General features: G+C 33.5%; 1 protein-coding gene across 2 annotated transcripts; it reads left to right on the top strand.

The window, feature by feature from the left end:
- The first annotated feature begins 7393 nt into the window (after positions 1-7393).
- Positions 7394-10289, top strand: LOC126978726 (catalase). Of its 2 annotated transcripts, XM_050827760.1 has the most exons (3): positions 7394-7457; positions 7548-7665; positions 8543-10289. In XM_050827760.1, the coding sequence occupies exons 2-3, from the start codon at positions 7609-7611 to the stop codon at positions 10010-10012; spliced, it is 1527 nt and encodes a 508-aa protein (XP_050683717.1). In that variant the 5' UTR covers positions 7394-7457; positions 7548-7608; the 3' UTR covers positions 10013-10289. The 2 variants fall into 2 exon arrangements, with proteins under 2 accessions (XP_050683717.1, XP_050683716.1); XM_050827759.1 differs by having other exon boundaries at positions 7417-7665.
- Positions 10290-11769: the final 1480 nt, after the last annotated feature.

Below are 11769 nucleotides of genomic sequence, written 5' to 3'. Positions count from 1 at the left end.
CATCCCTATATAAGGGCATAAGAATGACTTATCGGGTATATTGGGACAGCTTCAGATTATTGACAGCTATTTATTGACAGTAGAAGGTAATAATTTATCTCTATCTGTGGGTAATATATTGAGAACGGCCGAGTCTCCTGAGTGAGTTTTTAGTCTTGTGACAAGATCACTTAAAATCAAGCCAACCTTAGACCTTGTTATATCAAGTTAAGTATAATGCAACGTTTATGATTTAGTTTGACTTACGTAAAAAAAGTCCTCCTTAATGAGCCGAAATCTTAGTGAAGCGTGATCACTTATTATTTAAATTTAACCGGTTTATGGCTAAGATAACCATTTACTGATAAAGTAAAGGTCAATCATAAAACATGCACCACTTGGAAGTCAAAATAATAAAGATGTATATAAAAACAACGATAATGTAGTAAAAAAAATGCATACGATAATTACCTACCACTTGACCTACACTGACTTGCCAGTTCGGCAACCTCCTACCTTTTAGTCTTCAAATTACCAGTTACCTGAACATCAGCATGAATTACTCTCAGGGGTTAATTAGCAAAGTAAAAGTATCAATAGTTAATACCTACTAGTTATTCCTTCTACGACAGTATATACCTATATTAAACAAGTAACTAAACTATCTAAATACAAAATTACACCTAGTTACCATTTAAAACATCAATGTTGTCGCGTCAATATTTCTTATTTCAATATTCCTACGAAATATATCGTATGAGAACGGTTGTTAGTTTCTGGGACGAAATTTACTAGTGAAACTTTTCTATCACCCAAAATAAAATTAGTACGAGAAGAAGCTCTACTAAATCATAAACCATGTCAAACGTCATAGCCTAACAGTGTCGTAATACTGTACTATACGACCTAAGGTATAATATATTATTATGATATCACCTCGATAGCTTCGAACTGCGCTCGTCATCTACTAAGACTACACAATTCTCAAAAAAACATAAGAATCACACAGATTTATTATATTAATGTCGTAATTAGGTAGGTATTGTAAAAATACCTAATCGGCTAACAAAAAACTAAAGCATCGGGTTGTTTCGGAAAAATAAATTGTTTTTTTTTTTAAATACCATGTATTCCGTTTTTAATCTCATGTTCTCGCTCTATCGTATAAAGTTGTTCTTATTGGCATACGCACTCAGCAGATGACAAGTGTTTGCGTGCCGCTAGACGCGTCGCTCTGTGTATTTCGTTATGAGATACCTATATTATATACCGATATATAAAAATTAGGAGCTCCTCCGCTTTATACTATAAAGGTTCGCTTCTTTCGTGCGTCCCTAAACGGAACGATTATTTTTTATTGTGTTTGTTTGTTGCTAATTTCTGAATAAGAGACGGCACACCTGTAGTACGTGCGTTAAGTTAACTGTGGCCTATCGAAACTTTCTAAGAAAAAGCGATTCACTCGATTGTTTGAAACCTGCAGTCATTGATAGATTGACAGATGACGGCCTTTGCATATTTAAGTTTCTATCTATCTCTCGTATTTCCATAGAGTAGTCCCAAACTTTCTCTTCATGGGAAATTTTCTTAAGGATAAATATAATAGTAATTATATATTATAACACAAAACATTAACAGAGTAATAGGAAGTATTACTTATTACTTAATTGGTAGGCCGAACGTGATCGTAAACTTAGAGCTTGCTACACTCATACTGATGAAAGATCTCCAATTGGTCCGAAACTAGTTAAGAAAATAAAATATAAAATAATTTAGAAAATAGTTAAAATAAATATTTCTAGGTAAAATAAAGGTATAAATAGATTGCATGAGTGTGAAGACTAGTAATAGTATACACATAATTAATTCTATTAAATAAACGTGAAATATAATTAATATGAATCAAAATAAAACTTGATCCAATTATCAAAAAAAGATGGACATATTAAAAAAATCACGAAATTGTTTGTTAAGTTATCCTTGACGTTGGATCAGACGTGCCACGTCAGTTTCAAGCAAATGAGTAGATAAACGATACAGAGACTCGGCTTCAATAAGAACAGGCAAAATTATTACGGTCTATTAGTTGGTAGGGTTGTCACAAAAAGGTGAGATTAATGATTAAAAAAAATATTAGTATTTTCAGAATCCGTTCGAACTCTACAGTCTACAGGAACTGCAATTAAAAACCATGCGTCACCCTTCATATTTGCAAGACTTTGCTCCAACGGACTACTATTTTGTTTGTGATTTGGACAATTTTCTACGTGATAAAAAGTTTTCTTCTCAGGAGGTACAAAATGCTTTGACACAGTTAGTTGAATCTAGATCACCACAGTTCTATCGCAAAGGCGAATGACCTTCCTATTAGATGGCAGCAGTGTATAGATAATAATGGTAATTATTGAAGTAAAACTTCTTAAGGCGCGATTTGGGGGTATATCAGATTTTTTTCCGACGGAAGTAACGCTCAGTACAAAAGTCAATTGAAATAATTTTTTAAGCCGTTATAATTTAATGGTTTTAAAAAATGTTTCAAATTGCTTAGTAATATTTTTTAAAAATCTCCAAACGTTTTAACTGTTTATTTGTTACTACTATTGCATTGTATAATATATAAATTTTCAGAAATTTTCTGACATTCATTAATTTCTTCTTGATTTTTGTTTTTCTTTTCCATTATAAGAAATTCCATTCGAGCCCATGCAGCTATATTTGTTAATATTCAATAACAACATCATATTTATATGTGCTAATAATAATATAACCTTCAATTTCTTATTATCAATTATTTATTAATGAGTGAAAATTTTAAAATGTGCAAATGGACAATGAACTGAATTATAAATATAATCAATTCATTATATGAAAATAATAATCAGTCAAATAAAATGGCGGAATCTCAGGACTATTTTACTCTTTCATCAATAAATAAGAATAAAAGAGTAAATCAAGAACCTGATAATGACCTGACCTGTAAAAAGTGTAAGTGGTTATATTCTATTGAATAATAATATCAAAATATAACATTATAACATTCCTTTGTAAAATATATAAAATCTCACTTGATAAAATATTATTAATGATTTTATATATTAATAAAAGATTTTTTTTATTTTAGGTAGAGAAAATGCCAACTTAGCTCAAAAAATGAAGTAATATCGTCAGCTTTTCCGAGAAAAAATAGTAAAAAACATAACAATGCTCCTAGCTCTTCAGTAATACGTATGTGCTTAGTTGGTAACACGGCTTATTTTAATGTAATATATTAATGCGCCTGTTATTTATTCCTAAAGTTAATTATTATTAAGTTTAACTTCAATCGCGCGTAAAGATTACACGCACACACTTTTTTAATACATATATAATATATTATTATATTAAACAAACGAATTTAATTTTTTCAGTACAAATCGGCAATTTAATACTTAAACCCCTCATAATAAAATAGTGAAAACATAACGTATTCTCTATCCAAAACCAAAAGCATCATACAAATATAAATATTATCAAATATTTACTTACCCATTACATTTTAATTTTTTTTATGTATTATTAAGAAGAAATGGTAATTCTTTTTATGTTTGGACAATGGAAATAAGTTTTATTGAATTGACTGAATGCATAGAAGACGTTGCCCTGCCGTGCCCTATAAAAAAAGAAACGTACTTTCTTCATTTCAGAAACTGCTGCATTTTTTATGACTGAAATATGAAATTTCAAAAATTGAGTTCTACTAACAATTGTGATGAATATATATTTTCAATAATGTATCAAAAAAGTCATCCTATGCAGCGTTTCAAATCTACTAAAAATCGTTAAACGTTATTTTGGATACAAGATGCATCAATCCACACATTGTGACTAATTATTAAGCGAGCAATAAATAATAATATTATTATATTATGAACAATTATAAAGATACTACTTACCCAGTACCCGGTTACATTATCTCTCGACCTGATGTCGTTGACGTCACATCGTCGCTTTGGGTGTGCAAAACAAGTATCACTAGGATATTAGGTATTATTAATAAAAAACGTGTGCGCGTGTAATCTTTACGCGCGATTGAAGTAAAACTTAATAATAATTTACTTTAGGAATAATTAACAGATACATTAATATATTAAATTAAATAAAGTCTTGTTACCAAATAAGCACTAACGTATTACAGAGGATCTTTGTTAGAGTTTTTGCTATTTTTGTTCTCGGAAACGCTAACGATATAACTTCATCTTTTGAGCAAAGTTGGTATTTTCTCTACCTTAAATAAAAGAATGCCTTTATATTAGGGAGAGAATTATTATTATTATGAGGATAGCCTCATAATGGACGAGGAAACCAAAAACAAATTAAGTATTGTTGCAAATGTCAGAAAAAATCTGATAAATTATATATTATTTATTACAAAAGTAATAATGATAAATAAGCAAATTATACACTTGGAGATTTTCAAAAAATATTACTGAGCATATTGAAAAGATTTTTTTAAAATCATTAAATTATAACAACTTAAAAAATTGTTTCAATTGTATAGTAGTAATATTAAAATATACGTCATAGGTATTCCTGCTTATTCGTATGTATAGTATGCATGAATGCATGAAAATATTACCACGCTGAATTATGTACCTCACCGTAATGAAACTGCAAGCCGTGCTGATGCAACAGAAAGAGCGTGAGGGGGTTAAAGGGGAACGGGAGGGGGCTTCTCGTTCCAGCGAGGTTCACAGATAATGTGGCCGTGTATTATATATACTTTGAAGGTTTCAAACTGTAAATATACTATGTATAAGATAGTTTTTAATTTAACAATATGGAGCAAAATTTTCGAAGACTATCACTCGCAGTTTACCATCTAAAATATCAAAATACAGATAAACCCACCACCTAGACCCCACCAAGACCCCACCAAGCTAACCTTATCACTCGATACGGTTTTGGTAAGTATTGTTATTATCAACATTGCTCAGATATCAATGTGATAAGATAAAACGAAAACAAGTTAACAATAATTAAATAACTTCAACGAGAATCGAAATGTACTTGGATTACTTTCTTGTGTTTTATTGTATCGCTTTCTAAGTAAAATCCTGAATTGATGTTAATGACTTTATTATTGTTAACTTCTATTAATTATAGTCAACCAGAACAGGCAGTTGTGGTTAAGGGTAGGCTTCCATAATAATATGAGTTTTTCTCCAGATTTTACAACTAAACTAAATATCCTATCATAGAGAAATTATAACATAAGTATTTACAAATCTTTTTATTTCTGCCTTAACTGAAAACACGATTGGAAGATATTTGTTCGATACTTTTTTTAATCTAAAACTATGCTTATTTTTAAGAATTTGGTGATTTGCTTGAGAACGACATCTTCCATAAAAGCGAAAAAATACTAATACATAGAAAATACGGTTAGTACTTAATCTGTTAGAAATGGCAAATTTTCTTTAGTATTGCCGTAAATAATTAAATAAGTTTTGGGACTTACGCTGTTTAGTTCGGAGCATAAATATGCCACGCGATACTCACTCTTATTATTGTGTTGTTTGTGAAAACTATGCGGGCAATCACACCCACCCCGTCAAGTTTAGTACCAATCAGAAACCAAAAATAAATTACCAGGAGAGCATTTATTTCGCGCGCTTATATAATTCGTTCTTTTATGACTTAGATTTGACCTCAAATTGAAAACCTTACATCCTCCATACCAAAATTAACTTCTATAAGAATCGATTCTAATCGGTACGTAAACTGTACCCGATTGTTTATATTAAGTATAAATTCACGATTTAGGAGCTTGATGTCTAGGTCGGGTTGGTCCAGCGGCAACGGGTTGCGTTGCGGATTTGATCGATTCGATATCGATTTTGGGAGCCTACTCTTGAGCAAGTTTACTTTACTTTATGCTTTAAAATTATAAATACACGTTTATAATAACAATTAAAATATTGACGAGCTGGCCTTGAGGAGTGCGTGCACTCAACTTCCTTCATTCGTACCTTTCCGATCTTGTTCTGTTTTCGGTTTGAAATTGAATTCATATTATTAGGTATACGACGTTTTATAAGGTTGACATTTGCCAATGCTCTTATGATTCTCCTGTTTTTACAGGAGACTAAGACTGAGATCTATTATTTTTGCTCAGACTTTACTTACGTAAAAGTTAGCTGAATGTGATAAAACGCGAACGTGACTTTTGCATTGGGTTATCTTAGCTTCACCTGTCAAATGACTCTAAAAACCAAATAGAAGATTATGCAAGACTTATACTCAGCTAAGTTTTACGTAAGTAAAATCTAAGTACGCTCTATTGACCTAAGGGTCAAGGTAATCACATATAATAAAGGTATCTGTATATTCTATAAAAATCAATCTTAAATCACAAAGGCCTTGTATACCAATCAACAGATTCAACTCAAAATACTTCTTTTACTTTCAGTTTCATTTTTTTACAAGTGATCCTCTTTTGGAGGAGGAAAAAGTCCAATATAGAAGATGAATTTTAAGTACAATTTTACTCAGATTTCTCAGTCGGAGCTGCTCTTGTCTTAATCGCACTTCTTTTTGTCCTTCGCTTAAGCGACATAGAAATATTGATTTAGAATTCTTAACTCCAATAAAAGCCTCTTGTGTTATTTCTTAATATAATTAGTTATGCGTAATTTTGCGAATTTCTATAATAAATATTTAAACTGTTATTTAACTTTATATTTTATTTGTTAACTATTATTTTATCTTTTACTACTACTTTCTAAGAGAAAAAAAAATATATAAGTAACTAAGTAATTGATCTACCTTAAGCAAAAAGTAGTCATAGTTTGTATTAGTTACTTTTCATAAATTACTAACAACATACACGGACTATTTTTTACTCGTCCGTGTACCTATTTATTTGTAAGTAGGAGAGCGTGGTAAAACAGTAGCCACCATGAATTTAGATACCTAAAGTAAAAGTCTGGTAAGTCACAAGAAATTGGCATTTTCGCTATGAACGCATAATATCTATTATCTAGTAGGCTGAGGCTGACCTAGTAGGTAGGTAACTGTGTATGTACAATATAGGTACGTAAGCACTAAGCAGTTCAATTCCTAACAGCACATAGTGCCCATAATATGCAATTCTAGACTTTTATCTGTGCTTTTATATTGCATAATAAGTAAGGTAATCTTAAGGTCGCAGCAATTAAAAAGCAGAGTATAAAATTTGTTCTTGATAACATGTTGCCGTATTCATAAGTAAACAGTTTAATAAAGTGATGATAATTTGGCTGATAATAAGCGAATCTAAACATTCAAGTACTCGTAATTATTATTGATACGGCGACATGCGTCGATATGTTATGGATTTATAATATGTATCTATAGGCATATAATATATATAATCGCATGTAATTTTGACAGAAGCTATATAAAGGCGCAGCTATCAAACCCAAGTGGTATTTCAAGTTTCGCGGCGAGTTGAGTTTAAAGTACGTAGTAGTGTGTACGCGTGAAGTGTGTCGACTGTCTCTATAGTTACTACTTTTACAATTATTGCGACTAAATATTTTCTTTTTTAGTTCCTGACTCCTTTAAACAGTACATAAAGTTACCGGCTCTCTATAATTAACTGTAAACGAAATGGCTTCGAGAGATCCGGCGTCAGACCAACTGATAAACTACAAGAACTCTGTTAAGGTAACTGATTTGTTTTCGTTTCACAACATAATTATTGGCAACTTCCATAATTTCTAGAACATTCAATAAAATAAGAACTGGTTTATTTTTTCCTCTATTGATACAAATTAACTGCTTTAATCTTTGGATTAAATTAGTTAATTTGTAATTAATCTTTGGATTAAAGCAGTTAAGCAGCTTTAATCTTTAATCTTTTTAATAATTGGAATAAAACACTACTTTGTTGTTTACCTATTAATATGATTATTGCAGTAATTTTTTTGAGTAAATATATTGATAGGTAACTCTAAAATATATCATAACAAAACTAAAATATAAGTAAGATCTACTTAAGCTTAGTAGGTATCTACTTAGCTGAATTTTGTTGTGAAGTATTGAACTTTGTACCTACCTACTTAAGTCATTATCTTTGACTGTAGGTACCTACTTATCATGTTGTATATTATATGCCCTGCAATACTATAGCTGTTTGATTGTTACAATTTCCTTTAACCATAGTACTATAATGCAATATTAATTTTATCATTCCATTTAATGTGTTATATCCTGCAAAATACAGAGGTACTTAGATAACAACAATAGATACAACATAATAATATGATAATATTGCAAAATCATTGTTTTTAATTTACTTTGCAGAATAATGTTGTGTGAATATAGGATTGAGGTCATAAAGTATACAACTTTATATTTACATTGAATAGAAGCTTTGCGAATAATAATATTAATTACCTAAATTGCGCTCATTGATTATGTATGCATAATAAAAATTTAAAACTCTTGAACTTGAACTCAACCTTGGGATGTGTGTATTATGTATTTATTTTTCTTATTCAAAGAGATTGTGAGTAAAACGAAATAAAACTCTCATTTTCAGGGTGCCCCCTCATACATAACAACTAAGTTTGGTGCTCCGGTAGGAGTCCAGTCTGCCATTCAGACAGTTGGAAAGAAAGGACCATCACTTTTACAGGATGTCCACTTCTTGGATTTAATGTCCTCATTTGACAGGGAGCGCATTCCTGAGAGAGTTGTACATGCAAAAGGAGGTGGAGCATTCGGATACTTTGAAGTAACACATGATGTGACCAAATACTGTGCAGCCAAGGTTTTTGAAACAATAGGCAAAAAGACACCAATTGCAATAAGATTCTCAACAGTGGGAGGAGAAAGTGGATCTGCCGACACTGTGAGAGATCCTCGTGGTTTTGCTGTTAAATTCTACACTGATGATGGTATTTGGGATTTAGTTGGTAATAACACTCCAATCTTTTTCATCAGGGAACCAACTCTATTCCCCAGCTTCATTCACACACAGAAGAGAAATCCAGCAACACATTTAAAGGATCCAGACATGTTCTGGGACTTTATGACTCTCAGACCTGAAACCATGCATCACTTAATATACATGTTTGGTGACCGTGGCATACCTGATGGCTTTAGATTCATGAATGGATATGGGTCTCACACATTCAAAATAATCAACTCCCAGGGTGTACCACACTGGGTAAAATTCCACTACAAATCAAATCAAGGCATCAAAAACTTACCAGCTGACAAAGCAGCCGAATTAGCTTCCAGTGATCCTGACTACTCTATAAGAGACTTATATAACGCCATTGCCAAAGGAGAGTTTCCCACATGGACCTTATACATCCAAGTGATGACCATGGCTCAGGGAGAAAGTTGCAAATTTGATCCATTTGATTTGACAAAGATCTGGCCTCATAGCGATTACCCTCTCATTCCAGTGGGTAAGCTGGTTCTAGACCGGAATCCCAAAAACTATTTTGCGGAAGTGGAACAGATCGCGTTCAGTCCATCGAACCTGGTGCCGGGTATTGAACCATCACCTGACAAAATGCTGCAAGGGCGGCTGTTCTCTTACAGCGACACACACCGACACCGTTTGGGTGCGAACTACCTGCAGATTCCGGTGAACTGTCCGATGGCGGTGCGAATGAGCAATTATCAGCGCGATGGGCCTATGAATACGAGCGACAACCAGGCGGGCAGCCCCAATTACTTCCCCAACTCATTCTCGGGACCGCAGGAGTGTCCGCGTGCTGAGCGTCTTCAGCCACGATACCCGGTGACGGGAGACGTCGTCCGCCACGACTCCGGCTTCACCGAGGATAACTTCTCTCAGGCTTCGGAGTTATACTCGCGTGTGTTCGACGCGGCCGAACGCGAGCGATGCGCGCAGTACCTGGCCGAACACATCAAGGACGCGGCCGCTTTCATCCAGGAGCGCGGACTCAAGCTGTTCACGCAGGTGCACCCGGACCTTGGCGCCAAGGTGGCAGCCAAACTGGCGCCCTATAAGAAATACCACGCTAACTTGTAAATTTTATGATATATTGTATAACTAGCCGTCCACTTCGAGACGCAACACGATCATCGGTTAACACTATCTGTGTTATTTATCATATCTTTTTGTAGCACTTCACGGTAAACAACTCGAAAGGATGGTTAGAATATTCAATGGGTGCTATTTTTTATTAACCTTTACAATTTATTAGGTATAAGTATGGTATACAATATTATTATTCTGTATTCGTTTTCATAATAATTATTAATGAGAAATCTTAAAGACTTGTAAATTAAATAAAATTTACTAGAAACATGTTTTTAATTTTATGGCCATTCATGAATATATAAACACTACTAATAATTACTACTTAGTAATTATATCAAACCCCACGAGTGTGGGGTTCATATCTTAGTATGTGATAATTCTTGTCCATTATAAAGTAATTCAATGTCGAAATTTTATATTAACATATTAATTAACAGTAAAATATATTGATTACATATTAATAAATTTATTTCTTAGGCTCGCCGTCTGTACTGAATGTAGATTCAATTTCACCGCAATAGTTAGGCAGCTGAAGTTGACAGGGGATAGAAGGAATAGATACTAGCATAAATATCAAGTATTACTCCTCCTCTAAGATCATTTATACGTCTAGATAGAAGATAGACTATGACAACTGTGAAAACGTCGAAAAAAATTGACTTTAGATTTTGAGCAATGCACGCACATTAACACAGTGTAACTTGTCACGCACACTAAAGAAATATTTCTGTCCTGATTTTATCGGTTGTCTAGCAACAAAGAGACTATCTAAATTCTAGACGCATAAATTATAGCTCCTGCTATTGCCTCAACAGTAATCTGAATACGAGGGCGGCACTGAAAATTTGGGGAATCAAGGAAGTGACACAATATTACTATTTAAAAATGTATTTATTGCTTTATGAAGTATTCTCCGCGAAATTTGACACATTTTTCCATACGATGGAACCAATCATTGAAGCAATGGTTGCTTCGATGATTGGTTGGGGAAGTCCATTCGGAAGTTGGGGTCTCCAAAATGGCCGTTTTGTAGGCGTCCACAGCTTCTTCAGGTGATGAAAATCTCTGACCACACAATTTATTCTTTTTTTTAGGGAAAGTATAGAAATCATTAGGGCTTAGGTCGGGGCTGTACGGCGGATGGTATAATAATTCTATATTTTCTTGCTCTAAAAACTCTTTTGTTCTGTGCGCGGTGTGAGAACTTGCATTGTCGTGATGGGGGATGATGCGGCGGTTGCAGTTCTCTTTACGGAGTATAGAAACGACCTGTGACAAACAAATGCTAGCCTACCATTCTGCATTAACCGTTCTTTGTCCATCAAGAGGAATAGTCGCAACATGACCGGTTTTGGAGACAAACGTGGCCACCATTTTTTTTGAACGTGAACGAACAATTTTTGTTGGCTTTAACTCATTTTCGAACACCCAAACTTTGTTTCGGGTTCGTACGCGTATATCCAGGATTCGTCACCTGATACAATGTTGCATACAGCATTTGAGGATCCTGCGTGGAATCTTTCGAGAGTTCTGACGCACCAAGTAACACGAGCCGCTTTTTGCTCTTCACAGAGCAAATGCGGTATCCATCGGGAAAACAACTTTTTTACACCAAATTGTTCATGCAAGCTTATTTGTATTTGACTCATACTAATATCTAAAGTTGCCTGAATTTCGTGTTATGTCACATGTCGATCTTACTCAATCAGCTTACGCACAGCATCAACGTTTTCTTTAGTGACTGT

The sequence above is a fragment of the Leptidea sinapis genome, chromosome Z, assembly GCF_905404315.1.
Source record: "Leptidea sinapis chromosome Z, ilLepSina1.1, whole genome shotgun sequence".
NCBI lineage: Eukaryota > Metazoa > Arthropoda > Insecta > Lepidoptera > Pieridae > Leptidea > Leptidea sinapis.
The sequence above is the reverse complement of the archived record's forward strand: the minus strand, read 5'-3'. Positions and strand labels throughout refer to the sequence as shown.